The 17,606-nt window shown below is 37.5% G+C and overlaps 1 protein-coding gene across 12 annotated transcripts in view; it reads left to right on the top strand.

Moving 5' to 3' along the window:
• The window catches only part of ERC1 (ELKS/RAB6-interacting/CAST family member 1), a 558,216-nt gene that overhangs the window by 466,932 nt on the left and 73,678 nt on the right, over positions 1–17,606 (top strand). For 7 of the 12 annotated variants that reach the window (XM_059184416.1, XM_059184418.1, XM_059184417.1 and 4 more), the window contains one exon: positions 6,256–6,354. In XM_059184416.1, the coding sequence (XP_059040399.1) occupies positions 6,256–6,354 (99 nt within the window). Of the gene's footprint in view, positions 1–6,255; positions 6,355–7,863; positions 7,931–17,606 lie in introns of all 12 variants that reach the window. The other 5 variants (XM_059184427.1, XM_059184426.1, XM_059184422.1 and 2 more) reach the window with 1 other exon arrangement.

The raw sequence follows: 17,606 nt of genomic DNA, 5'->3' as shown, positions 1-17,606 counted from the left end.
AAATTAAATCTTACAAACAAACAAACAAAAAGAACCCATTCTACTATTGAAACCATGAAAGTTTTCCTTATTATTCCCTGCATTGTAAAGAGAATTAACAACTTAAAGAAAACAAAACAAAAACTTAAAAAAAAAAAAAGATAGGCCTTTTTGTCCCTCAGTTTAATGTTTTCACTTCAGAACTTTCACCATTTCACAGGATGTTTGCTCTGTAATGAAATGAGGAGAGAGTTCTTCATTAACTGTTGATTTATTAATATTTAACATTTCTTTTGCATCATTTTTGATGTTATTTAAGAAAAGTATCCCCTTTACCTAAGTATTTTAAATGTATTGGCGTACATATAGTATTTGATGATTTTTAAAATCTCTGTCTATAATTATGCCCTCATATTTTGGTTCCTTCTAATATGTGCTTATGTCTTTTTTTCTTGACCTGTTTTGGTGGACATTTATTATTATTTTTTAAATTTTTTAATGTTTTTATAAACATATCATGTATTATTAGCCCCAGGGGTATAGGTCTGTGAATCGCCAGGTTCACACACTTCACAGTACTTACCATAACACATACCCTCCCCAGTGTCCACAACCCCACCACCCTCTCCCTACCCCCCTCTACCCAGCCCCCCTCAGTTTGTTTTGTGACATTAAGAGTCTCTTATGGTTTGTCTCCCTCCCAATCCCATCTTGTTTCATTTATTCTTTTCCTACCCCCCAAACCACCCCACATTGCATCTTTACTTCCTCATATCAGGGAGATCATATGATACTTGTCTTTTTCTGATTGACTTATTTCGCTAAGCATAATATCCTCTAATTTCATCCACGTCATCGCAAATGGCAATATTTCATTTCTTTTGATGGCTGCATAGTATTCCATTGTATATATATACACCACATCTTTATCCATTCATCTGTTGATGGGCATCTAGGTTCTTTCCACAATTTGGCTGTTGTGGCCATTGCTGCTATAAACATTTGGGTGCATGTACCCCTTTGGATCACTATATTTGTATCTTTAGGGTAAATACCTAGTAGTGCAGTTGCTAGGTCGTAAGGTAGCTCTATTTTCAACTTTTTGAGGAACCTCCATGCTTTTTTCCAGAGTGGTTGCACCAGCTTACATTCCCACCAACAGTGTAGGATGGTTCTCCTTTCTACTGGACACTTATTATTAATTTAAAGAACCTGATTTTTGTGTTGTTAATTATATCTTTTTAAAATTCACTAATATTTGCTTTTGTCTTTGTTTCCTCAATTTACTTTAGGCTTAACTTACTTATTTTCAATCTTGACATTTTTCATTTTTTATTTTTCTGAAGATTATTTGAGAGAGAGAGGGTGCACAAATGTGAGTGCAGTGGGGGTGGGCATGGAGGGGAGCAGAGGGAGACAGAAAATCTCAAGCTGACTCCACATTGAGCATGGAGCCTAAATGCAGTGCTCCATCTCATGATCCTGAGATCTCTATCTGAGCTAAAACCAAGAGTCAAACACTTAACCCACTGCACCACCCAGTCACCCTCTGACTTTTCTTTAAGCAAGAGTATTCAGAGGTTGTTCAAGGTTATAAATTTTCGTCTAAGGACTACTTTAAGTTGTATTCTCAAGTTTGGGTATATTGTATATTCATTTTTTGTTGACTATAAATAGTTTACAATTTCCATTATGATTTCCTCTTCCTCTTTTAAAATACATTATTTATGGGTATTTACCCCAGAGATACAGATGTAGTGAAAAGAAGGGCTATCTGTACCCAAATGTTCATAGCAGCAATGACCACAGTCACCAAACTGTGGAAAGAGCCAAGATGCCCTTCAACAGATGAATGGATAAAAAGATATGGTCCATATATACAATGGAATATTATCCCTCCATCAGAAAGGATGAATACCCAAATTTTGTATCAACATGAATGGTTCTGGAGGAAATTATGCTGAGTGAAATAAGTCAAGCAGAGTCAGTTATCATATCGTTTCACTTGTGGAGCAAAGGATTAACACGGAGACATTGGGAGAGGGGGAGGAGAAAGGAGTTGGGGGAAATCGGAAGGGGAGATGAATCATGAGAGACTGTGGACTCTGAGAAACAAACTGAGGGTTTTGAAGAGGAGGTGGGGTAGGGGGTTGGGTGAGCATGGTGGTGGGTATTAAGGAGGGCATGTATTGCATGGAGCACTGGGTGTGATGCATAAACAATGAATCTTGGAACACTGAAAAAATGAAATAAAATAAAATTCATCACATCACAACATAACACAACATAACATAACATAACATAACATAAAAATTTAGGAGTGCCTGGGTGGCTCAGTCAGTTGGGTGTCTGTCTTTGCCTTAGGTCATGATCTCAGGGTCCTGGGATCAAGCCCCATGTCCAGCACTGTGCTCGGCAGGGAGTTTGCTTCTCCCACTCCCTCTGTACTCTCCTCTTTCTCTCTCATTCTCTCTCAAAAAGAGATTTATTTAAAAATAAGATCTTAAAAACTTTAAAAATACATTTAATTTTTATACAGTTTTTCAAAAAATATTTTTATTTATTTGACAGACAGAGATCACAAATAGGCAGAAAGACAGGCAGAGAGAAGGGGAAGCAGGCTTCCTGCTGAGCAGAGAGCCTAATGCAGGAATCCCTGGACCCTGGGATCATAACCTGAGCCAAAGGCAGAGGCTTTAACCCACCGAGCCTCCCAGGTGCCCCAAAAAATACATTTTATGTTTTTAAATGTTCAGTTTTTTTTATTATACTTTAAAATTTTATTGAATATAATTAACATACAATTTTACATTAATTTCAGTATAATGATTTAATAATTCTGTACAGGGACAGCAGGGTGGTTTAGTCAGTTTAGCATCTGACTTTTGATTTCAGCTCAGGTCATGATCTCAGGTCATGAGATGGAGCCCCACGTCTGGATTTCGCACTCAGCAGGTCTTTTCTCTCTCCCTGTCCTTCTGCCCCTCCCCCCAAGTCACGTGCACACATACATATGCGCTTGCGCGCTCTCTCTCTCTCTCTCTCTCTCTCGCCAAAACAAATGTTTTTTAAAAATAATAGTTCTGTACATTACTTAGTGCTCATCACAATAATGTACTCCTTTGGGGGGGGGTCAGCAGAAGTAGATGTTAGAGTGAAATTTATGCTATAAATGCTTGTATAATAAACAACTAACATTACATCACAAGGAACTGGGAAAAGAAACTTGGCTGAAATTTAGTACAGGAAGGAAATAACAAAGAAAAATCAGAAATAAATGAAATAGAAACCAGAAAAACAATAACAACATTAAAACTAAAGGCCATTAAAAAAATAATAAAATTGGTAATGCTTTAACTATATTTGCTAAGACAAAAAAAGAAGGCTCAAAAACCAAAATGAGAAACGGAAGAGAAAATAAGACAACAGATAACCACAGAAATACATAGTGTGATAACAGGTTACTGTAAATAATTATATACTAACAAGCCAAATGGCTTAGGGAAAATAAAAACAAATAATTCCTAAAACCTCACAAGTTACCAAGATTGAATCATGAAACTTGAATCCAAAAAGTAGGAAATCTTCTTAGACCAATGAAAGAAATGGAGACAGAAAATCTGTCTGTATAAAAGTAGAATTAAAAATTTTAAAAATCTCCCAGCACAGAAAAGCCCAAGACTATAATGGCTTCATTGGTGAATTCTACCAAACTATCTATCTATCTACTTTAAAGATTTTTATTTATTTGACAAAGAGAAACACACAGCAAGAGAGGGAGCAGAAGCAGGGAGAGTGGGAGAGGGAGAAGCCTTGCATCAGGCTTCAGGCTCAGCATGGAGTCTGCTTAAGAGTCTCTCTCCCTCTGCCCCTCCCCCCCCTCTTATGCATTTGCAAGTGCTCTCTCTCTCAAATAAATAAATAACAAAAAAAAATTTTTTTTAAATAACCATATTGTAAGGGCATGCATTTGCCTTCAGCTCAGGTTGTAATCCCAGTCTCCTGGGATTGAGCCCCACATTGGGCTCCTTGCTTATCAGGGAGCTTGTTTCTCTCTCCCTCAGCTGCCCCCCACATGTTCTCTCTGTCAAATAAATAAAAGTCTTGGGGAAAAAAAATACCATATTCTATTAGAAATAGGGAAGGGGCACCTGGGTGGCTCAGTGGGTTAAAGCCTCTGCCTTCGGCTTAGGTCATGATCTCAGGGTCCTGGGATTGAGCCCTACATCAGGCTCTCTGCTCAGCAGGGAGCCTGCTTCCCCCTCCCTCTCTTTGCCTGCCTCTTTGCCTACTTATGATCTCTGTCAAGTAAATAAATAAATTTTTTTTTTTAAAAAGAAATAGGGAAGGAATAGAGGAGAAAATGAGAAGAGTATGCCACTTTTTATGTTTACAGGGAGGAGGCTGAATGGATACACCTAAATAATAAGAGGAATTATTATTTATCGGGGATTTACAGGTGATTTTTCAGGTTACCTACAGTGAACATTTTTAAATCACACAGTATTAGGCATTTTCTTTTCAATGCTTTAAAACTTTAGGTTTTAGCAATATTTTGTTAGTGCAGTATATTGCTATTTAGTTTTATGCATAGGCTGCCCTGCAGTTTCTGAATTGCTTGGTGTACTTTTAAAATGTGTCTGTAGATATATATACACACATACTGTGGGACATCCTGATTAGATGAGGAGCCAGTGGCATAAGCAGTAAAAGATTTCACCCAAGACAGAACAAAGGAGCTAGAAGTTTATTAAATACACTGCAAGGGAACGGCAGGCAAGACAGCAAAGGAGAGACTGTCTGCAACAAGGCAGTGTTGAAGGACCAGTTATAGCGCAGAGTGAGAAATTATGGGAATGTATTGAATTTTCTCTTTTTTGGTTAACTGTGCCTGGTTTTATATAGCACTTTGGTTAGTTATGGCCTCTGGCTGGGTCACTTAATGAGCCTGTTTACATCAGCTTGGCGGTCACTGTGGGCCCTTTCATCTTGCTCAAGTTCCATTGCTCAAACCTATTGCCTAAAAGCAGCCTCTGCATTTATATTTATATTTATATTTATCCTTATACCTGAATTTATATAATACGTGTGTGTGTGTGTGTATTTTATGTATTCATTCATTTATTTAGGTCTTGTATTAACCAATCACACAGAATCACCAGTCCAGTCCTTTACGGTAAACATGGAGAAAAGACGATGGTGTAATAATCTTCTAGCCTAGTGTTGAAGAGAAGAATTTCAGAATCTCTGACTTATTTTGAAAATCCAAACGTTTATTGATGGTGTTAAATTAAGAAAGCTATTGAATTTTATGTATGTAGCTTCTGTGTGATCATATTACTAAACTTTATTATAAGTTGTAATAGTTTTTCAGTTGATTCTCTTGGATTTTCTAGGTATATAATCATTTCATTTACAGATAATGATTACTTTTTTCCACAATACTTATGGTCTGTATGTTATATAACATCCCCCAAAATGGAATAGTTGTTTAAAAAATGAGTAGTTCTTAAAATAACGTAGAAATATGAGACCTATGTATCATGAAATGAAAAAACAGAGTTACATAGTCCTATCCTAGGTATGGTATAATCCAGTCTTTATTTTAAAAAACAAAGCAAGCACTGCATAGAGAGCTTGATTTGAGAAGATTACTCTTTCCTTCAAAATTTCTGTACTAATTTAGGTACCTGTCTTAGTTTGCTTGGGTTGCCATAACAAAAAAGCATAGACTTGATGGCTTAAAGCCCAGTCTAAAGGCTGGGGAGTCTAAGATCAAGGTGCCAGCTGATTCAGTTTCTGATGTGAGCTCTCTTCCTGGCTTGCAGAAGTGATCTCCTTATTGTTTCTTCCCTTGGCAAGGAGGGAGAGAAAGAGAGAAAGGGAAAAAAAGAGGGGTGGAGTGACAGAATGAGGGAGAATGAGAATGATCTCTCTTCCTGTTCTTACAAGACCACAGTCCTATCAGATTAGGGCCCCACCCTTATGTCTTCATTTAAGTTTAACCTTAATTACTTCCTAAAGACTTGAGCCAGATATAGTTACACTGAGGGTTAGGGCTTCAACATGACTGGGGGTGGCGGGGAAGGGGTGCACAATTCAGTTCAGAGCAGTGCCTAATTTTTTCCCCTGATCTCTTCAGAAATCCTATGTTTAATTTTATTTCAGACAGAACTAGTTTAATTATTTCTTATGACATTCTTAAAAGACTTGTTACTTTACAGTGTATCATAGAAATTTTATCTCAGTTTAACTTCATGAATCATTTCTTCATAGACACAAAATCGAATGAAGCTAATGGCCGACAACTATGAGGATGACCACTTCAAATCATCCCATTCCAATCAAACCAATCATAAACCCTCCCCAGACCAGGTAAGACTGTTCGTGAATGTTTTATAAAAACAAATGTGCTTTTATTTTCATGTATCTTATACTAGCATGTTATAAATGCCAGAGTATAAGTTAGAAAAATAAAAATAAATAATTAATTTCTAAAATCTCCTTCACTCATATTTTTAAACACAGATTTAATTTCTGTGCAGGAAGATGGTGGTAGATGATTCTGAATATTTTAAGAGGAGATACTCAAAAGATCTGAGGACCATAAGGAATCCTTGAATTAGTTGAGAAAAAAAATAATCTCAGAAATACATACTAATTTGTAAATGTCCTACTTTTCTTATTAAAACAGTGCCTTATTTAAAAAAAAAAAACTTGTGACTCAGTAAGACAGAATTCTGTTTAGAGATTACTATTGTTTAATTGCAAATTTTTATATCTCTCATCATCACCTATTGTAAAGAGTAAAAATTTTTTCTCTCCCATTTCCTTGGTTGATTCCTCAAGTATATGTTATTCTCGAGGAAAATTGTTGGCCTTCAGCTTCGAGGAAAATTGTTGGCCTTCAGCTTCTCATCAATGCAAAAGAGGCATTGATAAGTCTGAAGGGAACCATACTCTACTTCAGTCTTTTGGAAGAAGGGAACTCTCCCAAGATCTTGAAAATGATGGATGGGAGAGAGTGGTGAACAGATTACCTCATATCCCATTGCCAAAAATCAGATTTCAACATCTCCATCACACTCAATCTTAAAATATATAGCTGAAGGGAAAAAAATAATAGTTAAGTAATTACATCCATATGACTAAAGAGCCAAGGGAAACTCCCCCACTAAACATCTCCATTGAATGATAGCCGTGACATTGTCTTAGAAGAAGAAATATTGCAGATGAAAACAGCAATAATACCCAAATTACAATTTCTTCTAGGATTCAGAAGATACAGTCACAGTATGATGACGTTTACTAAGCCTGTTGAGGCTAGTCTTATATTTTAGAGGGAAAACAATACCAATCTTAATGTAGGCAGAATGCAGAACAATCTGCCTGATGTCAGCCATCTTTCTTTGCCAAAAAATGATTTTGCTATCTCTGCCTGTTCTTGAGACCCAGAATTAAATTTATGCCAGCGTATATAAGATGAGTACTAGATCTTTCCTTGAAACAGGTTTTGATCATGAATAAATACAAGAAATTGGATGCCTGGGAGTAGTGGGAGGAAAACAGAAATGAGGAAAGTTTGAAGAAAAGGCAAAAATAAAGAAATCCTCCAACCTGATAATTTTGCCCAGATCCAGCCCTGGGATAGACACAGTGTCTTGGAAGGGTAGGAAAGTAGAAGTGTAATGACAAACTAATTACTAATTTGGGTAGGTTAGGGAATTTAGAAAGTTAGAACCTAATAATAAAAGGAGTCAGGAAATTAGAGACCATTTTCTTCTACTACATTATGCTTATGTCTTTGTTTTAAATACTAACCAACTCTTTTTCATTCCCATGCTGCTCTGGGGCATTGTTCCCTTTGTCATCTCTCTCCCCTAGGATGAGGAGGAGGGTATATGGGCATAGCCAATCAGATGCTCTTAGTTCAGCCATTTTGTTCAGAACGGTGAGAAACACCTTTCCTTAACTATAGATATGTTTTTTGTTTGTTTGCTTTCAATTTTTTTTTTTTACACAATCATTCTCACATCTTATTTCCCTGTAATTCATGAAGTTGTTTGATGTGCTTTCTGTTTTCTCATTTTCACATGATTCCTGTGTGTATTTCTTTGCTTCTGACATAGTGGGATCGGGTTTTGTGGGGTTTTTCTTTTTGTGTGTCAATAGTCACTTTTATAATTTCTTTTTATACATTTTTGGGAGAACTTCCAGGGCATATAATTAAATTTCTCCTGTTGTGATTTTATTAATAAACTACCTTATCTAGCGTGATTTTACAGTGTCCTGGTAAGGTTTATAGTGACTTACATCAAACTGGAACTAGAAAATTGATCAAATACTCTGCCAGTAGGTTTGGGATATACTTTTTATGATAATTAATTATAAATATATGCCTTTAAAAAAAATTGTACTGTAAACTAAAACCTTTGTTTCTGCCTGTAAAAGGATGCTCTGAATTCTCAGGGTCAGTGGTTCTTATAAAGTGCCTACCAAGGACATTCCCCTAGAGCTTTGACATTACTCTCAAACTGTCCTTAAAAATAAGAAGTAAAGGAAGACCTTTGAAAAAGTCGGTTTAAAGAATTCTTTTTCCTCTCTTTTATTGATTGCTGCTGTATTAAACAGTTGCCAGGACACTGTCTAGATTCTCCTTTTCAGGCCAATTGGCTGGAAAATATAGTCCAGCTGTGGCAGTATCTCCCTTTGATCTGATGCCCTGGAGGTTTGACTAAGGAAATCCTTTTCTTAGAAAAAATAATAATTATAATTAATAAGTTCACACATATTGGTGGCCTTGCACTCCCTGGATTCACTGCCCTTGCTTATTGGTGATCTCACTCTTTTGGAGTCCGTTCTCTCTGAAAAGTCTGTGTCTTGGTGTTACACTTCTTAAAATGATGAGGACATGTATAGACCTCTCACTAGCAAACACAGCCAAGAAGGATGATGAGGTAAGTTGTGGAAAGGGGCATATACCGTGAAGATGGGAACCTCTCCAAATCACTTTATCCTGAGGGTGTACAAGGCAAAATGTGTATCAGCCAAAAAGCTCTTTGGGTTAGTGTGTTGCATGCCAGGCAAAGCTAAAGCTGAGAAAATTCATGTGCTAATTCTCTTTATCTATACTGCCCCCTGCAAGGGAATTTATTTGTCATCATGAAGGATGTGGGGGCCATCCAGTAGTTGAATGTAGAATACCAATCCACTCCCTCTAAATGAATCTGCCTTGTCTGTTTTGGCAGAATATAGGAGCCTCTTGGTATGCCTTAGCAGGAAGCACATCCCTGATGTATATGAATACGATTATATTGGTTGAATACCCTTTTTCTAGCCAATCAGAAGAGACAAGTTAGTGTTACAGGAAAAAAGGGGCATTGATAACTTCACCAGGAGACTGAAAGATAAACAAACCTACACATAGACTTGTTCCTAAAGTCTCCATTTTATTTTCTCATCTTCCCTAGTAGAATAGCTGCTAGTAAGAGTTCAAATGCTATTGATTTTGTTGGTTTTTTTTTTTTTAATTATTGCACTGTTGAGCTTACTGCACTAAAATATTAATTGCCAGTGGTTTAACAGTACGGTTGCAATTACCTGGCCATAACTGGAGTTTCTATGATATGCTATTAAAATTTTTTTGAAAATGTCTTAAAACATTTTGTTCATGTTTATATATATGTATATGTCTGTAAATGTCATAATATCATAAGGGTTTTACCTAAAGAAATTCATGAATGACCCCTAGAACATTACAGAAGTCTTGACTTGATCTCAGTTTTCTTCACTTGTTTTCTTGCTAATTCTAGAGAACAGATTTTCTTAACAAAAGTTTAGATTTTTGAAATTGATGATTTCCCTTTCCAAACTTAAGTATGTGAATAATGCTTTACAACTAAAATATTTTATAAAACACGGTATATATGTCAGCAAAGCATGAGTCGTACTAGGTATAATCAGTACTCAGACAGGGAGAATCAGAAGTAGAGACCTGAAAGGGGTCTAGGCAATTTCACAAGAAGTGGTAGAACATAACAGTTAAGAGTGGAGGCTTTGGAGTAGAATGCTTCTGGTCAGATCCTACCACCACCATGTATTAGCTTGTGACTTTGGACAAGGTATTTAATCTCCCCGCACTTCAGTTTCTTCATTTTTCTAACGGAGGTTGTTGTGAGAAGCAGATGAGTTGTTAGAGGCATAAACTCTGGAGCCAGACTGCACAGCTTTGCACCTAGACTCCTCCCCCTTCTTTGTGGCCTGGGGAAATTAACTCATTCTTTGAACGCCACTTTTTCTGTAAAAAGGGATTATTTTATTTATTTGTTTTTATTTATTTATTTATGTATTTATTTTGAGAGGAAGAAAAAGAGAAGAGGGGAGAGGGAGGGATAGAGGGAGACAGAGAGACTTAATTAACAGGCTTTTCATGCTTGGTGCAGTGCCCGACATGGAACAGGATCTCACAACCAGGAGATCCTGACCTGAGCTGAAATCAAGAATCAGACATTTAAGCAACGGGCCACCCAGGTGCCCCGGTAAAAATGGTTTTATTACTGGCCTACTTTGTAGTGTTGTTGGACAGATTAATAAGTTAACGTATATGAAATGAATTGAACAGTGCTTTCACCATGTACTCTGTTTATTTTATTATATTTGTTGTTGCCATTGTCATCATTAACTTGAATCCATCTCTAGGAAGTAGTCAGTGTTTAGTAAGTGTTAACTATTTTTATTAATGTCTAGTCAGTGCCCTCATTCTGTAGGTAAGGGTGCAAATAAATAAAAGGATTTAGATGTGATGTTAAGGTCCCCAGGCATTTCTGTGCTCTGGAAAGAGGAGCTCATAGCTGACAGTGAAAGAGATAATCTAAGACATACATATTAGTGATTATATCTCCCTTTTCATCACCAAAAATGTAATCTCTTATATCCTGAGGAATTTTTTCCCTTGAGAAAACACCTTGAATTTTTCTGTAAAAGAAATTCATTCATTGAAACTTTCATTGAATTTGCTGTCATTACCCTCCAGAGACACACAGAATAAAGCAAGTGTTAGCTTCAATTAGAAAACATGAGAGTCCCTTCTCTCTCCTCTCAACCTATAGAGAATCCATGTGAAATGTGTCCCTGCTACTGACTATCCCCTTAATTTGTGTTTTCTTTCTTGTTGTTCCCTGAGAGTAGAATGTAGGCCCTGTAGGGACAGGGACTTTAATATGTTTGCTTTTGTATTTCTATTATCTAAAATAATGACTAGTATGCAATAGGCCCTCAGCAAGTATATATTGATTTTTTTTTTTTTAAAGATTTTATTTATTTATTTGTTTGACAGAGAGAAATCACAAGTAGATGGAGAGGCAGGCAGAGAGAGAGAGAGGGCGAAGCAGGCTCCCTGCTGAGCAGAGAGCCCGATGCGGGACTTGATCCCAGGACCCTGAGATCATGACCTGAGCCGAAGGCAGCAGCTTAACCCACTGAACCACCCAGGCGCCCGCAAGTATATATTGAATTAATTAACTTCTGAATTCATGAAGTCCAGAGAAGAAACAGTAAAGTTTACATTGAAACCAAGAACATAGAATTAGCTGTTACCTTTAATATCAGCATTACTAGTACAAAAAAGGAAAATTTTGAAAGGGGAGATAGGAAAAATATCTATAAACAAAAGACTTAGAGAGAGAAATGTTAAGAATTTAAAGGAAAGTCATAATGAAGTCATAGAATCTGGCCCCTGTAATTTCATACTAAATAAAAAACAGTTGAGTATAATTTAGAAATCTTTTCTACTTGAAAACTGAACATCCTTCAGTTTTCAGTTTAATTTAGTATAATTTAGTTTAATTTAATTTTAGTATAAATTAGTTTTAATTTATAAGTTAATAAATTAATTTAAATTAGTATAAATTTAGTATAATTTAATTTCAGTATAATTTAGAAATCTTTTCTACTTGAAAACTGAACATCCTAAAGTAGAAAACAGTTTTCTGCTTGAAAACTGAATATCCTTCAGGTGGAAACTTTTCTCCAAATAACCTGTAGTTCATAGCCATCAAGAAGAGCCCACAGCATACTAGGCCATACCATGGCCATGTGCTCTTCGTGGACCTCATTCTGGGGAAGCGCTTTGTGTAAACTGGCACCAGACCCCTCAAGTAAAGGAAGTACTTGTCAAAAAGCTTAGCAGTTGGCCTTGTTATAAAACCATCTCACTAAAATCTAGAAATGAGTTGAATGACTATTAGATCAGCTCTATAGCCTCTCAAAACATGATTTGAACCAATAAGTTATGAAACTTTTCTTTTTTAATTAGAGATGATATCAGTGTTAAGACAAGCTTTTAAGACAAATGTTTTAAAACAAGTGTGTCTTTCTTTAGGCATTTCCTTTTCCTCATTGTCTGTCCTAATTGAGTTGTCCACAGAATCTTCTTCTTATCACTTTGAACCATCCTGAAAGTATTCTCTTGGTTAGTACTACAGTGGAGATCTCTTAAATCTCTAGAGAATGTATCTCTAGAAGAGGGGTATTAGATTAAGATGTTACAGAATTTTGGGGGTAGTGCATTAGAATATTTTGTCAGTGTGGTCCAAATTGTTTATTGGACCAACTGTTTAAACAGTTTGGACAATACCAGGATCAGTTTTTGACATAACAGCCAAGAAAGAATTTGACCTTGTATTTTCAGAAGTGGATCAGAGAGTTTAGCAAGATGCTTCTTTCCTAAAAAGCTTGGTAAGACCGATAGAATTAAGGAAGTAGGAAAATCCTAGTTGTAGGAAAAGGTAACATTTGTTAAACACTATGGACCAAACACTTTCATATCTCTTATCCCATAATTAATTTTCACAACCACTCTGAGAACATGTTTATCAGTGAGGAAACAGCTCGTACAAGTTAAGTAATTTTCCAACATTATACAGGTAACAAGCGGCAGACATTTTAACCCAAGACTGACATCATATTCCCATGCCCTTTCCACTCTACCATAATTTAAAGAGAAGGAATATTCTACTTTACAGTTCTTCAGTAGAAGTATGTTGAATTGAATTGTATTTCTGTGTATGAAAGTAACAAAACTGCCTTTGCCAGTAAGGGATTTTCCTTATAATAAAGGAACCTAAGTGGATTTCTGACTTCACTTCACTGATTTTCTAAAAAATAAATATAACTATCCAAGAATCTGGTGACAAATTTAGAACTGTAGAGATTAAAAAGGGACAAGAAATGGACCTTAGAGGGTGGATAAAGTTTGGGTGGACGGAAGAGGAAAGAAAAAGAATTTTAGATGGGAACTACCTTGAAGGAAGGCCCTAAGAAGGAGAAGGGGCCAGTGCAGAAACCAGCCGTGCTAGGACAAAGGATGTCATTGTCCTTTTATTTTTTCATTGTTTCGTCCTACCCATATTTCTGTTTTAATATAGGGTACCCATGATTCAAATTAAAAAACTACAAATATGTTTCACAAGAACAGTTTTATTTTGAACTTTACAAAAGATTAAAATAGCAGTCAGGGGGCACCTAGGTGGCTCAGTCATTAAGCCTCTGCCTTTGGCCCAGGTCATGATCCTGGCTCAAGAAATAACAAGTGCTGATGAGGATGTGGGGAAAAAAGGAAACCTAACCTAGTGCACTGTTGAGCATCTAACTCTTGATCTCAATTCAGGTCTGAATCTCAGTGTTGTGAGTCACCGTAGGCTCTTTTCATACTGGGCATGGAAAAAAATAGAACTATGATCCAATAATAACACTACTGGGTATTTAGCCAGAAACACTAATTTGAAGGGATATATGCACCCTTGTGTTTACTGCAGCATAATTTACAATGGCCAAATTATGGAAGCAGCCCAAATGTCTATCAATAGGTGAATGGATAAAAAGTGTGTGTGTGTGTGTGTGTGTGTGTGTGTGTGTGTGTAAAATGGAATATTACTCAGCCATAAAGAAGAATGAAGTTTTGAGGCACCTGGGTGTGTGTGTGTGTGTGTGTGTGTGTGTGTGTGTGTGTGTAAAATGGAATATTACTCAGCCATAAAGAAGAATGAAGTTTTGAGGCACCTGGGTGGCTCAGTGGGTTAAAGCCTCTGCCTTTGGCTCAGATCATAATCCCAGGGTCCTGGGATCAAGCCCCACATCAGCCTTTCTGCTTGGCAGGGAGCCTGCTTCTCCCTCTCTCTCTCTCTGCCTACTTGTGATCTCTGTCAAATAAATAAATAAAACCTTCAAAAAAAAAAAAAAAGAATGAAGCCTTAATTAAAAAAAAAAAAAAAGGGAATGAAGTCTGGCCATTGTTAACAACATGGGTGGAACTAGAGAGTATAATGCTAAGCTAAATAAGCTAGTGAAAGGAAGACAGATACCATATGATATCACTCATATGTGTAATTTAAGAAATAAAGGAGTAAAGGAGAAGAGAGAGATAAAAACCAAAAACCAGACTCTTTAACAATAGAGAACATGCTGATGGTCACCAGAGTGGAGATGGGTGATGGATGGGTGAAAAAGGTAAGGAGATTAAGGGCACCCTTATCTTGATACTGGTTGAGTCCTGATTTAGGACTGAGGATGTGATCTATTCTGGAGAATGTTCCATGTGCACTAGAGAAGAATGTGTATTCTGTTGCTTTGGGATGAAAAGTTCTGAATATATCTGTGATGTCCATCTGGTCCAGTGTGTCGTTTAAGGCCTTTATTTCCTTGCTGATCTTTTGCTTAGATGATCTGTCCATTTCAGTGAGGGAAGTGTTAAAGTCCCCTACTATTATTGTATTATTGTTGATGTGTTTCTTTGATTTTGTTATTAATTGGTTTATATAGTTGGCTGCTCCCACGTTGGGGGCATAGATATTTAAAATTGTTAGATCTTCTTGTTGGGCAGACCCTTTGAGTATGATATAGTATCCTTCCTCATCTCTTATTATAGTCTTTGGCTTAAAATCTAATTGATCTGATATAAGGATTGCCACTCCTGCTTTCTTCTGATGTCCATTAGCATGGTAAATTCTTTTCCACCCCCTCACTTTAAATCTGGAGGTGTCCTCGGGCTTAAAATGAGTTTCTTGGAGGCAACATATAGATGGGTTTTGTTTTTTTATCCATTCTGATACCCTGTGTCTTTTGACAGGGGCATTTAGCCCATTAACATTCAGGGTAACTATTGAGAGATATGAATTTCGTGCCATTGTATTGCCTGTAAGGTGACTGTTACTGTATATGGTCTCTGTTCCTTTCTGATCTACCATTTGTAGGCTCTCTCTTTGCTTAGAGGACCCCTTTCAATATTTCCTGTAGAGCTGGTTTGGTGTTTGCAAATTCTTTCAGTTTTTGTTTGTCCTGGAAGCTTTTAATCTCTCCTTCTATTTTCAATGATAGTCTAGCTGGATATAGTATTCTTGGCTGCATGTTTTTCTCGTTTAGTGCTCTGAAAATATCATGCCAGCTCTTTCTGGCCTGCCAGGTCTCTGTGGATAAGTCAGCTGCCAATCTAATATTTTTACCATTGTATGTTACAGACTTCTTTTCCCAGGCTGCTTTCAGGATTTTCTCTTTGTCACTGAGACTTGTAAATTTTACTATTAGGTGATGGGGTGTGGGCCTATTCTTAATGATTTTGAGGGGCATTCTCTGAACCTCCTGAATTTTGATGCTCGTTCCCTTTGCCATATTGGGGAAATTCTCCCCAATAATTCTCTCCAGTATACCTTCTGCTCCCCTCTCTCTTTCTTCTTCTTCTGGAATCCCAATTATTCTAATGTTGTTTCGTCTTATGGTGTCACTTATCTCTCGAATTCTCCCCTCGTGGTCCAGTAGCTGTTTGTCCCTCTTTTTCTCAGCTTCTTTATTCTCTGTCATTTGGTCTTCTATATCACTAATTCTTCTGCCTCATTCATCCTAGCAGTGAGAGCCTCCATTTTTGATTGCACCTCATTAATAGCTTTTTTGATTTCAACTTGGTTAGATTTTAGTTCTTTTATTTCTCCAGAAAGGGCTTTTATATCTCCCGAGAGGGTTTCTCTAATATCTTCCATGCCTTTTTCGAGCCCGGCTAGAACCTTGAGAATTGTCATTCTGAACTCTAGATCTGACATATTACCAATGTCTATATTGATTAGGTCCCTAGCCTTCGGTACTGCCTCTTGTTCTTTTTTTTTGTGGTGAATTTTTCTGTCTTGTCATTTTATCCAGATAAGAGTATATGAAGGAGCAAGCAAAATACTAAAAGGGTGGCAACAACCCCAGGAAAATATGCTTTAACCAGATCAGAAGAGATCCCAAATCGTGAGGGGGGAGAAAGGGAATAAAAAGAGGTTCAAAAAGGGAGAAGGAAAAAAAAAGAAAGGAAAAGAATTTTAAAAAAAGAAAACGAATAAAGAAAAATATAAAAAAGAAAAATATATATATTAGATAAACTAGTTTAAAAAGTTAAAAAAGAAAAGGATAAAAGTTTAAAAAAAATTTTACCAGAAGGCGAGAAAAAAAACAAAAAATGAAAAAGAAAAAAATTAAATTATCTGCAAGACTAAAAAAAATCACAGGAAGAAAGCCATGAGTTTTGTGCTTTGCTTTCTCCTCCTCTGGAATTCTGCTGCTCTTCTTGGTAGGTGAACTTGGTCTCGGCTGGATTTCTTGTTGATCTTCTGGAGGAGGGGCCTGGTGTAGTGATTCTCAAGTGTCTTTGCCCCAGGCGAAATTGTACCGCCCTTACCAGGGGCCGGGGTGAGTAATCCGCTCGGGTTTGCTTTCAGGAGCTTTTGTTCCCTGAGCGCTTTCCGTAGAGTTCCGGAGGACGGGAATACAAATGGCGGCCTCCTGGTCTCCGGCCTGGAGGAGCCGAGAGCCCAGGGCCCCACTCCTTAGTGCGCCCTCAGAGAACAGCGCCCAGTTACTCCCGTCTACCTGACCTCCGGCTGCGCTCCGAGCTCACCGAGTGACCGGTTCAAGGTAACACCGAGCTGTGATCTTACTGTCGGCTCTGTCTCTGTAGCCGGCTTTCCCGTTCCAATACCCGCAAGCTCTGCGACACTCAGACACCCCCGATTCTTCTGTGACCCTGCGGGACCTGAGGCCACACTGACCCCGTGTGGGCTTTGCCCCGGTTTAGCCTCTGGAGCGATGTCCCTCAGCGGAACAGACTTTTAAAAGTCCTGATTTTGTGCTCCATTGCTCCGCGCTTGCCGGGAGCTGGCCCCTCCCCCCAGGGTCTATCTTCCTGTCGCTTTGAATTCACGTCTCCGCCAGTCCTACCTTTCAGAAAGTGGTTGTTTTTCTGTTTCCAGAATTGCTGTTGTTGTTCTCTTCAATCTGCCGATGGATCTGCAGGTGTTTGCAATTTTTAGATAAGCTATCTAGCTGATCTCCTGGTAGCTGAAGTAGTCTCAGCCTGCTACTTCTCCGCCATCTTGACTCCTCCCCCCAAGGGCACCCTTATCTTGATGTTCACAGTCGTATATAGAACTTTTGAATCACTATATTGTATACCTGAAACTATTACAACACTGTTAACTACACTGGAATTAAATTCATTCATTTTCTTAATTGTAGAAGTTTATTTTTGTTGCTGAGTAGTATTCCATTGTGTGATGACTGAGCACAGTTCATTTGGACCTCTTGAATAATCTGGCTCATTT

Source organism: Mustela lutreola, chromosome 8, assembly GCF_030435805.1.
Source record: "Mustela lutreola isolate mMusLut2 chromosome 8, mMusLut2.pri, whole genome shotgun sequence".
Lineage (NCBI taxonomy): Eukaryota > Metazoa > Chordata > Mammalia > Carnivora > Mustelidae > Mustela > Mustela lutreola.
The sequence above is the reverse complement of the archived record's forward strand: the minus strand, read 5'-3'. Positions and strand labels throughout refer to the sequence as shown.